General features: G+C 43.0%; 1 protein-coding gene across 2 annotated transcripts in view; it reads right to left on the reverse strand.

The window, feature by feature from the left end:
- Positions 1-10,720, reverse strand: part of FAM204A (family with sequence similarity 204 member A) — a 30,793-nt gene extending 20,073 nt beyond the window's left edge. Inside the window, exons 1-5 of one of the 2 annotated variants that reach the window (XM_045854118.1) lie at positions 10,665-10,720; positions 4,742-5,011; positions 4,157-4,244; positions 3,999-4,026; positions 3,718-3,817 (exon numbers count right to left, since the gene is read on the reverse strand). In XM_045854118.1, the coding sequence (XP_045710074.1) occupies positions 3,718-3,817; positions 3,999-4,026; positions 4,157-4,244; positions 4,742-4,975 (450 nt within the window). In that variant the 5' untranslated portion in view covers positions 4,976-5,011; positions 10,665-10,720. Of the gene's footprint in view, positions 1-3,717; positions 3,818-3,998; positions 4,027-4,156; positions 4,245-4,741; positions 5,012-10,143; positions 10,279-10,664 lie in introns of those variants that run through there. The other variant, XM_045854116.1, reaches the window with a different exon arrangement.
- Between the last annotated feature and the right edge of the window lie 5,659 nt (positions 10,721-16,379).

Here is a 16,379-nt window from a genome sequence, read left to right on the forward strand (position 1 = left end):
TTTCTTCTCACAAACAACTAAATAAAATCATCCAAGACATTGTGCAACTACTCTAAAAATTAAAAGTACGCCTGGTTTTTCATGCCAGAAAGTGTACATAACACTACCTCAATGATGACTGCTGACAATCAAACGGACTCCACTAAACAATACTTGAGACATTTAAAATGAAATGAACAAGTGAAATTTACTCTAAAGAAATTCCCACATAGATTCAAAATAACGATTACAAAATTATTAGAAAACCACTGCCAGAAACACAATATGGTTGTACTTAATACAAAGTTCACTTCTTAAAAGTTTTGAATATTAGGAAGATTACATCTAAAAATACAGGCCTCTCTGCACTGTCGTTGAAACAGGTGAAAGCAGTGTTGTAAATACACAACCTTGACTGAGCCCGTCTTAGTTAGTTTGGCAGTGTTCCAGGAAAAAAATAGACACACGATAGACATAAGATTACGAAGTTCACACACACAAAAGTTTGCTTGGTTTTACCATTCTCCAGGGTCAGGAGAACACAGGGTAAAAAGGCTCTCTGGGACATGGTAACAGAAATAATGAAGCTCCACAGAAATAATGAAGTCGAAATCTACGCCAGTGTTGTCCATGACCCTCTCTGGGTTTCCTGAGCAGTAACTACCATCTGCAGGACTTACACTTACTCTTAGCTTTTACCTTGGTGCCTCCACTGAAGACACTCTTTAATGTCTATGTACTGTGTTGGACACAGCAAAAGGGGTGCATGCAAAACAGTGACCCCAAACCAAAGCATAAGTGTGAGCTTGCTGGCACATGATTATGCTGAACTACCAAAAGAACATGAATAATTTGGTTTCATTAAATCCTTCCTTTCCTAGCCGTGGCTGGCGTAGCTCAGTGGATTGAGCACGGGCTGCAAACCAAAGTGTCACAGGTTCGATTCCCAGTCAGGGCATATGCCTGGGTTACAGGCCATGACCCCCGGCAACCGTGCATTGATGTTTCTCTCTCTCTTTCTCCCTCCCTTCCCTCTCTAAAAAATAAATAAAATCTTTAAAAAAAATCCTTCCTTTCCTTTTAGGCTTGCATTTACTCAGAGAATACTACTGACAAATCCTGGGAAGATATGAGACTGTTCGAAGTCAGTTTACATGTTTAGAAGATTGCTATAACTTTCTTAGATGTCATTCATACAGAGTAATGTCTACTGTTAAGAAAATCCAAACATAAAACAGATCAATGGGTGACTACAAAAATATTTATAGCAGTCTTCCCTTCAATAGAAATCTCATTTTTAAAATGAAGTTTGACTTGTAACTTTTTTAAAAAATACATCTAATATATAACGTGAGGCAGAACACTAGTTCCTAAAACTGAGCTGTCTACAAGATTTTGCACAAGGAATCTTAGTATCCCTTAGTAAAGTTACCCTATACAAAATACAAATTTTAGACAACGATTAAGAGCCATATCCAGCCAGTATCAGGAAGGTACAATTTCATATATGTAGGGTAATAATAAAATTCTCACACAGATAAACTGTAAAAAATACTCTCAAGCCCTGGCTGGCGTAGCTCAGCAGATCGAGCGCGGGCTGGGAACCAAAGTGTCCCAGGTTCGATTCCCAGTCAGGGGACATGCCTGGGTTGCAGGCCATAACCCCCAGCAACCGCACATTGATGTTTCTCTCTATCTCCCTCCCTTCCCTCTCTAAAAATAAATAAATAAAATCTTTAAAAAAAATACTCTCAAAATCTCTACTTTTTATAATGGTTAAAATTTTAATTTCCTGGCTTTAACTTCACTAAGAAACAATTTAGACATTCTAAAGTCCATATAGTTGATAAAACATAAATACTGTAAATAACTGAAGATTAAAGATGACCAATTCACAAATAAAACTTTTACAAAAATGTCCCATGAGAACCAACAATGAACCATTTCTTCCCTCAAAAGAACCCGGGACTGGGGCTAAGTCAGAGGCTGGGACGTAAAACAGGTAGGAGATGGCCCATGGACCACTTCTGTCAGCAAGCCCCTCCCTCTTGATGCTTTAGAACAGGTTCAAGAGCATCCCCCTCCCCAGCCCATCAGAACCACGAGGGTCAAGTGCACAGCAATTACATTTTAAAATGCTTCCCAGCCCCTTCTGCAGTGTGAGCATGGTGTAACAGACTGATTTTAGTTTCAACTCTACCTATCATCTTTCTTCGTAAGAAAATTCTGCGCCTACTTGAACATCTGTATAAAAAGGTTGCTCAGCACCAGTAACTGGTTACTGCAGATGAGCCTGGTTCCACGTGCCCACGTTCTAGGAACTAAATGATAAGGACACCTGACAAAGCTGGAATCACAAGTTCACAGGTAAAATTCTGCTGTGTTAGTTCCTTAATGCGCAAGCCCTCAATGATGGAACACCACCCCACAACGGTTTGAAAATAGAGATTTTTCACAAGAAATATTGACTAACCATAAAATGGTAACGTTCTCTCTGTACACAACGCAGTCTACAGCAGTGACCCTTAAGGAGGCATCTCCCTGCACGGGCAAGGCACGGCACCCTGCAGTTCCACCAGGCAGGCCCCTGCGCCTCCGGCCCCACCGCTCCGTGGTGTTCTCACGCTGCTGCGGTCCCTCATCACTCCGTACGTGAACGTGTGAGTTACCCACTGATGCCAGCTCCCGCTCAGTATTAATGCCATCTATTGACTGACAGCTCCCAAATGTGTTTCTAAAGCTCAGACCCTCCTCCGAGTTCCTGCCTCATCTTACCAACTGTCTATTCCACTCCTGCCTGCTGGCATCACCCGCCCCCAACTGAACCCTGGAGAGCCCCACTCTGAAGCTTCCCCCCTCCCCCCTGGCCAGCCTCCCCGTCTTCATAACCAGCATCACTAGCCACACCGCTGCCTGAGGTAGAACCTGGAGTGGCTGTTTCCCTCCTCATGCCCGAACCCCCCTCCGCCCCACAGACAATCCAGAGGCAAACACCGTCAATTCTACTTCTACCGTGAACCTCAAACCCTTCCACTCGTCTCCGTCTCGTTCAGCATTCTGGTTCAAGCCGCCATGACCTCGAGCCTGGAAGAGCCTTACCCGGTCTTTTCTCACCTTCTTTTGCCGCCCCACAGTCCAATCTCTACGTTCTAGCAATCCTTGCAAACGGACTCTCGATAACGTCACTCCTTTAACCTGAAACCCCCGAATGCCTCTCACCTGCACCGGGACCAAAACCCTACTCCCTTCTGGGCCCCTTCAGGTCTTACACATCCGGTCCCTGCCCGCCTCTCCAGTCTTCCACTGGGCACCGTCCTCCTCGCTGACTGCGTCCCAGCCAGCTGGGCCTTCTCCCAGCTACTCCAAGGTCCCGGGGCGACTTTCTACCCTAGGATCCTGGCTGGGCTGCTACCAGCATCCCTTATTTAGACAGCGCCTCCCTGCCCTCCGGGGCTCCATGCAACGGCATGTCCTGAGGAAGGCCCTCCCTGGCCGCAGCAGGTGCACGCGGGGCCCCGTGTGCATTTCCCCACCACGCCCTGTGCATGTCTTCCTTCGCAGCGTTTGTTTCTTTAAATTATTTGTGACTATATTTGTACTTGTTTGCCCAGCATCTTGTTTGCACACAGTAGGCACCTTAACATTTTCACTGAATGCACTAATGAGAAATATGCTGGGTAAGGCTAATTACAAACACTTCCTACTGGGAAATACAAGATGCAATAAATAAGACCTCACCTTCTCAACTTTTTTCTTTTTCACAGGAGGGTCAAACCTGTCGTTGACTCCAAAATACTGAGTAAGTTCCTTCCACTGCCCTTCCCTTGAGGCCTGTTCACTGTAAGAAGACAGACAATACATTTGGCACTAAATGTACTCATTTTTCATTTGAATTCTTTTTAATTGATTACTGTAATTATATTACAACTAGTTTTTGTTTCAAAAGTTAGTAGTGGAACTATTTGTACAAATTCCATAACTACTGTCTAGAACAGACACACGTTTTTAATTTCACTTACCTATGAGACTCTTCATTCTTCAATTTACCTAAAAAGAATTTACAGTGTTAATAGCTAAGTATTTGTTATTTCAAAATTACATTCATTAAAAATTAATGAGCTCAACTACAGTTTGACATTAGCAATATTGACAATTAATCTGAATTAAAACAAAACACCTTTTCTGGAGCGCTTTCTCTTTTTCCTTCTGAACTTTGAAGTTGAAATTTTCTGTTCAGAGTGCTTTTTATGCAATTCTTGAAATTTCTAGTTAAAAGTAAAAAAAAAAGACAAATATATATCTTGAGGCATACATTCAAAAATAACAAATGCTAATAAAAATTAAATTTTAATATTTATAAACATATAAACTTAAGCTCTTAAGATACTCTGTTCTCCAAGACTCTTTCACAACCTGGATTTTCCTGGTATTTTATCTCTAAATAGGTTGATCCAATAATCTGAGAGTAAAATATCTATGATTCACAGATAACAAAAAGATAAAATTAAGATAGAAATTCCTCCTGTATCACTGTCTAGCAAAGTAGCTAATCCTACTGATGTTTTCTTCCTCTCTTATGAAAAACAAAACAAAAACGAAAGCGAGGCTCTGAGCGGCCAATGGGCTGACCACAGGCCCACAGGGTAATGGAAGAACTCTGAGCCGATCCCTCCCGCCTACTGCCTCCCACAGAAGCACACACTCCGACCACGGCAGAGAGACACAGGCTGTATCTACTAAGGACACAGCGGAGAAAACCTACATGCCACGCGGGCAAGGGAACTCCAGAAGGACACTCCTCATACGCGTTCGCATGCGCCTCTGCATCAGTTTTTGGTCCACCTGCGGGGAAATCCGAGACCTCCGTTTCTGTAACGGTCCCATCTTCTTTCTCTGCCTGTAAGCTGGGTCCCGAGTTCTCTGAGGCGTCTTCGTCTTCCGAACTCGGCTCGACATCACTCTCATTTAGGCCAGGAGGCAGCAGCCCACTCCACATCTTCTCTTCTCAGGGGGAAAGGATGCATTCAGACCCCTTCAAAAGAATTTCAAAGCCATTAAATGACACCCCGGGAGCCTAATCGTTGTATCTATAGTTTGGGAACAGTCCATCTAAACTTTTTAAAAATCTATAATGGGCTATGCCCTCCATATTAAAATGATTAAACTCTTTGCCTATATAATTAAAAAGTGTAAAGTAGTGTAGCAAGTTGTTACAAGACACACCGGTAAGTGAATGACCTGGAGAAAGCAGGACCTTGATTCTCCATTACATGCATAATTCTGCCTAAAAAAAAAAAAATGCAGTAAAAGCATCCACTGCTCAAGAATGTTAAGAGCTAATGATGTCAGGCAATTTAAGAACGGTAATAACTGTATTTCAAGCCATAACAACTAGAGAAGAAAACGAAATTGACTGTTTCAGCTGTATTTGAATTTATAAAGCATTCAGGGGACTTACTAAGGAGCAGGCAAACAATTACTCAAAGAAAAAAATTTTAAGCTGTACAGTTTGAGACAAGTATGATGGTAAAAAGGAAATCCTAGTTTAAAATTGTAGTTCGCTAAAGTAATATCAAATGGAGTATAATCCTAACATTTTAACAAAAACATGTAGCTTTTTTGAATAACAATACTATATTTGGGAAACTAATGTTAAAGTTCAGAATAATATTTAGCGTTAGCTATACTGCCCATTGGTAGAAAGAACCACCAGCTATTGTTAAGTTTAATAAAAATTATTTAAAAAAACTGGGAGTTGCAATCAGGTTGCTCAAATCACGATGACCAAGTACATTTCCACTACTAATCTCCATGGCACAGTCTACTTCAGCAGACGTGCTGAGCAAAACCAGCTTGTTGAAAAGATGCCTAAAATTGAGACATCAGCTGTACTGCCCCTGACTTACTATCAACCTGAAGGAACAACACGGAAGGGGAGAAATCTTTTTCCGCTGAGTTGTCTGCCCCTGCTGTGCACGGCCTAGTAACGAGACCAGCGCCGTTATCTCGGAGACAAAGACTTCACGGGCTGTCACGTGACTCTGACTAGTGGATTCCTGATAACTTTCAGAACCTCCTCCCAGGTCGAAAAATCAGATCTCACTTTCTGCCACTTTGGCCCACTTCATCCGTTGTTAGCTCTCTGACACACCCTCACCAAAATATTCTCTTGGCTGTTCACGAGGAAGGGCTCTGCCGTCTAACTGCTCCAACTGCAATACTGTCTACCGCATGCTAGTGGCACTCGACGTGGGAATCCTTTTTTTAACCCCTCCCCTCGGTTTTTGCACTGGAACACAGCGATAATTATATTGCACATGGGGGTATTCAGAGGGTTACATGAGACAAGCCATGAGACCCCTCAATGCAGTGCTTAGGAGGTTCTAGGGGCTGGGTCAATGCCAAGTTCTTCTTGCTATTGTTACTTCCGTGGCTATGTACTACATTTTAATCATTTCTGTTACAGGTGGCAGCATGCATAAGGTAGTTTTGAAGTTTCTAATGTTTGAAGTGTATCCACTTAACAATTGATGCAAACCATTTCTCCTTGAATTCCACAGGCTCACGTGAAGTTTCTATTAAAAAAAAGGTTGGTGTCTGGTTTTCTAAATGGAGCAATAAAGCCAAAAGCAAATTACCATGAAGATAATGAAGCTTAAGCTTCAAGGTTCATTTGCACAAAACACTATACCTAATTTTCTATTTAGAATATGTATTCCTTTTTAAAAAAATACAAGAGGAGACCCAAAATTACATAGGCCCCAGGCCTCATAAAATTTGGACTCATCCCTAAACCAGGCCTGAGGATTTTAAAAGTCGGAATGGAGATATTCTTGAGTACCTCTACTGGCACAAAGGATATCATGTAAAACACGCTGATATTAAAAAACAGATGTTATGCTATAAATAAAAATATTTCTACTGTTCTGAAAAGCCGGACGAGGGGAGCAGTAATAAGCTCCAACGTGATTCTGACATTGGTATATGATATACCTGTAGGCTCCTTATCCATTTCAAGATCTCAGTATAGTAACCAACTTCAAATTTAGCTTTCTTAGCATAATTGGGATTCTTCTATGCTTGAAGCCACTGTTTCTCTGCCCTGTCCACAGCATCTCCTGCACACCCGCTGTGTGCCAGGCACTCTGCCAAACATGGGGCAGCAGTGTATGGAACAGGCAGAAGTGCCTAACCTCATGGAGCCGACCACCTACACACAGGGCAAGCTTCTGTCCGTCGGCAGCCGAGCGCCACTTGGCCCAGCATGCAGTGCGGCTGCTCAGGAAAGACACATGCCTCTCCATCAGGCGTTCTTCCAAAGGACCGCACCTTCAGGGCAGTCTGTGCTGTGGGCACCCAAACGTGCTTCTCAGGGGCCCTGGAGAGGGCGTGCCTCTCCTCATCAGCCCTCAAGCAGCCATCTGTTTTTGACTGCTTTTTGGACATTCTCAAAATCACGTTTTTAGCTCTTACTGATGCAGCATGAAGGACTGCCCTCAGTGTGGCATTGGCTGGAATGATTTCTTTTGTGTGTGCCCAAGGGAAAAAAAAATGAGAATAACTTTTAGAAACTGGACTCTACATCCAAATCCATAAAGTAAGGCAAAAATCTGAAAACAGTATGTTTTAGAACTCAATTCCTAAAAACCTTTAATGTGCCATTCTCCTGTAACTATTAAAAAACAAGAACGCCTAAGTACGAGTGGCCCCTGATAAGCACACGTAACGCACTGAGGAGCCTGCAAAGCGGAGCTGCCCACACGAGCAGCACCTTGACCATGAACCAGCCAGTGTAGAGTGGCTGCTTTGTGACATGCTTTGGGCCTGTGTTCCGAAACACTGTCTATTCAAAGCATATACGTCTCTTTCATACATTTCCAACTGTACCATGGCAGGCCTCATGTTATTTCTGTTTTGGCTGTCCCGATTCTTTGGAGCATCTCTCACGCCACCCCTTTCAGAGTATATTCCTTTACTGTAAAGCAGATCACTCCATAATACCCTTTACATTTGAAAATTACTCAGTCATTCCCAAGAGACATGGTACACCAGACTAGAAACTGAAATGTTTTAGTGTAGATTCTAGCCAGGTCTATACCACAGTCCATGTATTATTAATACATAACCTTTCAGTTTCTAGCCTGTAATTCAAATAATTTTTAATTGAATCATATTGCCCCAAAAATTATGTAAATGATTCAGAAGCCCCTTTTACTCTATGGTTTTGAACATCACCCTCGTCATTTCAAACACTCTCTCCTTCTAAAGGTTTTTTTTTTTTCATTACACAATCATCCTTCTAAACAAATTATGTGTATACCACCCAGAACACATCTCTAGTCCTGCACTGACACAATTTACTAAGAACTGAAAATATTTATGTATCACTCCAGTCTGAATGGCTGGGTTTCCTTTTGCCCTTGAAAACCCACCACAGTTACTATTCATTTAGCACATCTGGGCCGAACGCAATGCATCGAGAAGAACATGACACAGTCTGGCAATTCCTAATCTAAGGTTTTTACCAAGTTTCATAAAGACGGTAACGGAGGTCTCCAAGTTACTCTTCAATATTCAAAAAGACCAACATACTTTTCCCCTTAAACAACATCATCCCCCTCTAGATGAGGAGATACATCCAAGGAAGCATTACTCTTTGCCACATATTCGTTGCTCAGAGGCTCTGAGTGGCACCCCCGGAGATACCAAATTATAATAAAAGGGGTTTTGGGTTGTGAAAGGACTGGGAACGGCTGGTACTGCAGAAAAAGACATGGTTTTGAGAGCTGAAGACAGGTTTCGAGTCCTGAGCAACACAATTGCAGGCAAGCCACTGCATTCTGTCTGGGTCTCCATTCTTAAACTATAAAATGAAGGTCTGTTTAGATGATCTCTGCAGCTTTAAAATATTTCTTTATGGACCTTGGCATTGTTTGTGCCCACATAACTCGGTCACTGCATTCCTGCTGCAACTCTCCGTTCTCTCCCAGGCAGATGCAACAGTGATTAAACCCCAGTCCCCCAGCAGACAGGGTTCTCTCCTCAACCTAGCTGCCAAAGCCAAGGTTAATAGTTTTCAGTTAGATCACACACTTCACACAGGACACCTGAAAGATGTTCTAGAGAAAGGGAAGAAAACCCCAGTCATGGCAGAAGAAATAGAACCAGAAAAAAAGGAAACAAAGCCAGTCATTGCTACACATAGTATACAAACAATGTGACGGGCACTGATTTACCATTAGTGTCACAAGCAACCTTCCACCAAGAATGACTGACTGCCTTTATAAATAAGGCAACTGATTTGCCTAATGCACCATGACCCACTTATTTTACAAAAATGGAACTCTATGGTTTCAAATTATACACATTCAGAGGGCACTTTAAATGGTAATGTATTCCTGGAGACAAAGATTTGAAAGTGGGTCCAAAGAAAGACTCTAGCCTATAATCCTGGACTTTCTAAAATTTAAGAAAAAATTTTTTTCTCACTGTTTAAGAGCAGAAAGCTATGTAAGATGCTACACTAAACTGCATATATCAAAGTCACATTCAAGTAAGACTCATATTTTGGGCAACCAGGCAGCTGCTTATAACCAAACACAAAGGATATAATCTGAGCAGTCCAATGAGTAAATGTCTCCTGTCTCTAATAGTCCAAAATTACAAATCCATTTTCCTTGAATGAAGCTTATTTCCCGTATTTTGTATCCAATTAGAAGTAATCCCAGGAACCTGAACCTTGTCTGATATGATTTAACCTTACTTGTATAATAATCAGATACCACCACCCACCCATCTGAAGAGGTTTCTGTGACTTGGAATTACTTAACTAAAATACTTTTAAACATGTATCGTTAACATTAATGTAAACATCCTATTTGCTTTCATGAAATAAACATGTCACCTCTTCCCAAAAAGGTAGCAAGTACAAGTGTATCGCAGGCCTGCCTTAGGATTTGAGTTACCAATCTGATTACTCAGATAAACTACTGTATTGTCTATATGTATTTGGCAGCATTTTGCCCGTATGCATGTTTTGATTAAATAGAGTGTCTGTTTAGTCCAGCGGTGGAAAACTACTTCCTCAGACCCCAGAAAGATTTAGTTAGCCAATAACATTTCGGGGCTCATTTTTAAGTCGCATGTCGCTGTGAAAATACTTACGAGGCTCAAGACTGCAAGAGGGTGGCTCTAGAAGGGTACACCTTTTCCTGCTTGGCCGCGCAACCCGGAACTCTGCAGGCTCTCTGGCGGCAGCGTCACACTCCTGTCCCCAAACGGGATGCCCGTCCCGGGCACAGAACTAGGTGCCCATGGTTCCGGGATAGGAAATCGAGCCTGCTGACACCCTATTAACTGCAGCTCTTCTCCGGGACCCAGCAATTGTAAACGGGAGCCTGTTTCCCTAACCGAAAGCCTCCTCACCCTTCTCACTGGGGCCGGGGTGCGACGGAGAACCCCCGCTCCCACCCAACAGGCTGGACAAGGCGCTGCGACACCCCTTCCGAGCAAATCCGGACGCCAGCCCCGCCGAAGCTCCCGTGGACCCGGGCTGGGGCGCCTCGGTCTAAAGGCTGTAAGGCCGCCCACACTGGCTCCCTCAGTCTCCGCACCCGGCCCTCCCCAACCTCTCCTGCCGGGGTCCGAGACGCCCGAGAGCCAGCCGGGTAAGCAACCCTACTCACCGGTCAGGAGGCAGCCGCCCGGCAGCCATCTTAAGACCCCGCCAACATCGCGCTTCCTCATTGGCTCTGACATCTCAGCCAATGGGCTGGGGCCATTCTGGCCCGGTAGTCGCCATGGCAACCGCCAGCGTTCAACTGGGCGGTGAAAGGGGTTGAACTGAGGCTGATTGTTTTCTTTCTACTTCTTTTCTCCCATGGTTTTCCCTCTTTCTTCTGGTTGTTTCTCCAGACTTTGCTGTTTCTTCATCTCCTCCAATAACTGGTGCAGGCTTAGACTTTGACGTGAGTTCGATCCACAAAGGAGAGAATCGCTGCTGATGCTCTCTAGGCCCTTTCTGGGAATGTTTCCATTCATTCATTCTTTTCCTCTCTTTCTTCCTTTTTTGCTTTCTGCACATATTTTTTTAAGCAGGCTTCCTTCTACGCTTTGTTTAGGAGGAAACGGTCCGTCTCCTGCTCTCATGGAGCTTACCATCTGATTATCGTCCAAGCTGCCAGCTGTGTGACCTTGGCCGAGAGCTCCTTGAAAGGACTCCCGTTCCACGGCAGCCACTGTTTTAGGCCCTGGGGGAGCGCAGAACATAAGCAAGGAAAAAACAGCCAAGAAAAACAGAAACGCACTATGAAGAAAATAAAACCATAATGTGATCGCGATGGGAGTGGAGCTCTTTTAAAAGGGCTTCTTTTTTCTAAAATAGTGTTCTCTAATAAGGATAAGAAGGCTATTTCCTGTTTCCTAGTGTTGTAATGTTTGTATAAGAAAATACACTTAAAGACCTTAACCTGTTTATTACCTGGCCCTTTTGTCTTAGCTATTTGTTATTCTTAACATTATCAATAATGCCTCCCTTTGAAACATTCTGAAAACGTATAAAATGTTAGTGTGGCACTCAATAATATACCACGATTTAGTATAAGCAGGTCTTTAAGCTTATTGTTTGACTATCTGCTGCCCTACCCTCAGTGTCTCCCAGAAGATGTGCCAGGTTTATGGAGTAGTTTTCTATATAACCCCAGAATCATAGTGAAACCTGCATTGACCAGCTTGAGTGGCTAAGGTCCTGTTAACGGGCTCCCCATTCTCTGATTCTAGAATAGGAGCAGAGCTGAGCTATTAAGAATCTGTGGGAAACTGTCCTGGCCAAGCGTGTCTGCCTTCTCAAGGGAGTTTTCAGTGAATCCAAAACCTTCAAGTGTTACGGAAAGGATGTGTGTGAAAGCACTGTTTTAGCCATGGCGTTGGGCCTCTTAATCACTTTATTAGCTCAGGCACAGACTGAGTGACTTAAGCAACAGAAATTTACTTCTCATAGTTCTGAAGCTGAAGGTTGGGAAGTCCAACATGCCTGCCACGTGGGTTTCCTTCTGAGTCCTGTCTCCTGGCTTGTAAGGCAGCAGCCATCTTGCCGTGTGTTCCCATGATCTCTCTCTCTCTCCCCTGCCCCACCTCTCTTTTGTATTAATACATGTGTGTGGAAAGAGAAAAAAATAGGGAGGGAGAGAGAGAGAGAGCTATCTCCTATCCCAGGTCTCTTCTTCCGAGGAGACTAATCCTCTCAGGGCCCACCCTTATGACCTTAAGTAACCTTAATTCCTTAGGGTCCCCACCTCCACTTGCAGCCACACTGGGGGTTAGGGTTTCAACATATGGATCTTATTGGCACACAAACATTCAGTCCATAAAAATGCGTATGGTGGAAGTGTGGCCAGAATGGGGAAAGAGTGCAGAGGGGGAAGTCGGCCCATTTAAGAACTGTCTAGATTGTTTCCACATAAATTCCATCAAAGAATATTCATATTTTTTGCTACATGTAAATGTGCAAAGTAGAGGGGGAATGTAATTATAGGGACTCCAAAGACCTACAAACACTAGATTTCACATCAAAGGTTTTTGGTAAGTCCTACTTTAAAACAGGTATCTTAAATTCTTCTCTGTTCATTTGAACATCCCCAAATATCTGGTTGGTTTTGACATTATTGGGTTCCTATAATAAATGTAAATAGCGCACTTTTCTTCTGGTTCTGGTTGTGAGACTTACTCTCTGAATATTACTGTTTTCCACTTGTCTGGGGGAACTGCCAGTCATTTGATTTATTTTAATCAATAAATTTACCTTCCCTCCAGCAAATTCCTGCCCTGGAAACCTGCCAAACCATGCATTTTGTGAATGAAATACTTGTATTTGTGAGATTTCTATGCAACATAGAATTATTGAATACCTTTTACTAAATCATACTGAGCATGATGCAGCTAGTGAATGGAGCTTGAATTGTGTTGCATCTGGCACTAATTTCAAACATGTAAGTTTCACTTAAATTATCGAACATATCTGAAGAATCATAAAGCCGTTTTTCTCTGCCAAGGAATATTATAGTTTCTGAATAGTTTTTCCTTATATTTCATCATTTTTTTCTTAGTGTAGAGATTACAAGTCACACTCATGTTATAAAAGATTAATTGTGGAGGTCTTTTTTTGGTGGCTGCTAAATCTCTGATTGATGAAAATTTTCCCAAATATAATGAAATCCCTTAAATATTTCTCAGTTGGAAAAAGTGACCGTGACCTTGTTGAATATATAATAAATGTGTTTCTTGCTGAAACTGAGAAAGAGAATAATTAATTTCCGTCTGTACAGAATGCCTTATTTTCTGCGTTGAAGAAAAAGTGGTCCAGTGACTTATGCAGAAGAACAGAAACCAGGGAGTTCTGAATTTTAGGAATTGCGTGGTAATCCCTTTTCTGGATTTGCTTTTTAAATTCGCAAACCATAGCATCTATAAACCTTGTGAGCCTTCCAGGAATGTGTTAAAAAAAACCTAACACTGTTGTTACCAGCAAGAGTTAACATTTGAGGAAACAGCATTTCTGTAAAATAGGATGTTGCCAAAGAAAGCCATTTTTTTAACGGGTCATGTCCAGCACTTTCAAAATCGTCTGGTCCAATGGGCCATACATCAGAAGGGAAAGAGGACAGCTTATTGAACGTGTACATGCTCGGTATTTTGCATCTAATATCATATAATCTTATGAAGTAGTTATTATTGTATCCATTTAACAGATAAGGGAATTAAGGCTTCAAGAGTTTGAGAAACTTGCCTGTTGTCACATAGCTGCCCAGAAGCAGAACCAGGTGTGGAAGTTGCCCTGGACTCTCAACCTCATGCTTGCTCCACTGCTGCTCGTTTCCCTTTTAAGGAAGTTCCCGGCACAGCACAGTTAATAAAGTATAAACGTGACAATTACCCAGTGGGGGCTCCTGAAAAGAACGTCCTCAGGAGCAAAGTGTGTCTTCCCTCCCCACCCCCTCAGTGCCTCGTGAGTGGGCACACCCTATCAGAGGACCCTCTTCCACCATTCCTGCTTCAGGACGGTGAAGGCTACATCAGTCTCCCTTTTCCCAACGCAGTACCTTCATCTCCCCAAACAGCCCAAAGGCTGATTAATCTCTCCACGTAAAGGAACACAGGTAAAGCTTTTCACACAGAGCTGGCACGAATTGTCTAATGGTCAATACCTACTCATTTCCTTTCCTTATACATAAAAAATAAGGAGGGTGTGTCGGGGGGAGGAATCAAACAGGTAGTACACAGAGGATGTTTTGGACACTGAAGATACTCTGAATAGTAACCGTAAGGATAGATGTGCATCATTATAAGTTTTTCCAAGCTCATAGAATATGCACGGCCAAGAGTGAACCCTAAAGGAGACTGTGGACTCCGGGTGCTTGTGACGTGTCAGTGCGGGTCCACCTGTCGGAATGACGTGCTGCTCTGCCAGGGACAGCAGTCGGCAACGGGGAAGCCGTGCGTGGGCGGAGGCAGCGACCGTGTGGGAAATCTCTGCACCTCCTGCTCACTTTCGCTGTGAGCCTAGAACTGCTCTAAAAAATAAGGCCTTTCTAAACTCAAGACAATCATTCATTACATGTGAAAATTATGCAAAACCCAAAATTTGGTGTCTATAAATAAAGTTCTATCGGGGCACACAGAGAAAAAAAAGCTAAGGAAGATACAAATGTTGATAGATTACCAGATTACGGTAATATGTTGATATTTTTGTGGACCTTACCACGTGCCCCATGCTCAGCACTTTGCTTAGGTCAGAGGAGAATACGTATGAAGTGTATGAACTGGTCTATCCAGAAGTTTGGAGTCTGAGACAGATGATACATTTTACCCCATAAGTACTAAAATTGTCAGAACTGTGATGTAAGTACAAACCATAGATCCTGAGAGTGGAAAAGTAAGCTAGGTGACTTTGGCATGTGCTTTTTCCTTTGAAAGGAATACCTTACTCTTTTATACCTTTGGACTTCTTTTCATCCTTCAAAACCTAGATCAGATACTACCTCCTGAGTTAAACCATTCCTGATTCATGCAGCTCATGCCTTCTCTATGCCTTCATAATAGTTGACATAGAGCACATTGAAATACAATTAGTTGTCATGGGTCAGTCTACCCTCACTGACAGACTGTGAGCTCCTTCAAGGGGACAGTGCCTAGCATGGAGTAGGTGCTCGTTAAATGTTTGTGGAGGGGACAGATGGGTGACAGAGGCGGAGATGTCAATGCATGGGGTGGAGAGAAATGGGGAAGGTGGTTTAGCAAAATCCTGTGGACAAATGCAGGGCGGCGGGAATGCTATGGTTTAGGGAAGACCAGCAACCAGCTTGGATGAGACTACGGGAGCCTTCCCCAAGGCAGATAGACAAGTTCTGCCTTCAGACAGTGGGAGGAAATATAGGGCCCTGATCAAGGGAGTGATCAGATACAGCAGGTGCTCCAGGGAGATTAATGTTATCGCCTTGTGAATACAAAACATGGATCTGGAGGTAGTTGAGCCAATAGGAAAGGCATCCAGCTGCAGACCAGTCTGGAATAACAGACTAGCATCAGAAACAAAGGCAATGGGAATGAAGGCTAAGGGACAGATCTGAACATCAAGTCTAATGTTTTCCTCCCTCGTTCATTCATTCATTCATTCTTGCTTCCATGCTTTTGCTCTCACCATTGCTCCCTTCTTCCCACCCATTCATAGGCTGCCTTCAGTTTTATGAATTCAACTATGAACTCTCATAAATCATTTTAAATTAAATCAGACTTTCAAACACCCCCCACAAACAACCTGTCATAGGCCACCTCTCCAGTCCTTTCCACCTTCAGCACCAGTTTATTCTAAACAATAACAGAGCTCTTCCAGGTGGTCGCATAGGTGGCTTCTTAGTGTTCCGCTTGGAGGCTGACCTAACACACTTTCCTCTTGATGTAGAGAGACTGTTCACCGTGCTCTCTGCCACCCCTTTGATTCTCACAGGTCAGAGTATGGAAACTCCACATCAGCTAGTCTCTTCCTCACAAATGCAGGTACACCATCTGGAAATGTCTTTTTTCAGTCTCAGCAACTTTTGTGTCTTGTTCCCTATCCCGTGTGTGTCTGTGTGTGTGACCTATAAAACACCACCACCCACCACACTAGTCAGGACTGCCAAGCACAGGGTGATGATGGATTTGTGAAGAAAAAGCAAGCTACAAGTTTAAGGTGAAACAACTAATTAAAGAACTAGCATCTCACTTTGAATGTGTCCAAAGGACACTTCAGAATGTTTCCCAAAGTTTCCGCTCTTCAAAGTAAGGCAAAATTGTTTCTTACTCAGTATCATCACTTAATTATTTTGTTTGATGTTATTGCAATGTGGCGCTATCTTTTATGGCCT

This window comes from Phyllostomus hastatus, unplaced genomic scaffold, assembly GCF_019186645.2.
Source record: "Phyllostomus hastatus isolate PE091 unplaced genomic scaffold, TTU_PhHast_1.1 phas_scaffold_1066, whole genome shotgun sequence".
Classification (NCBI taxonomy): domain Eukaryota; kingdom Metazoa; phylum Chordata; class Mammalia; order Chiroptera; family Phyllostomidae; genus Phyllostomus; species Phyllostomus hastatus.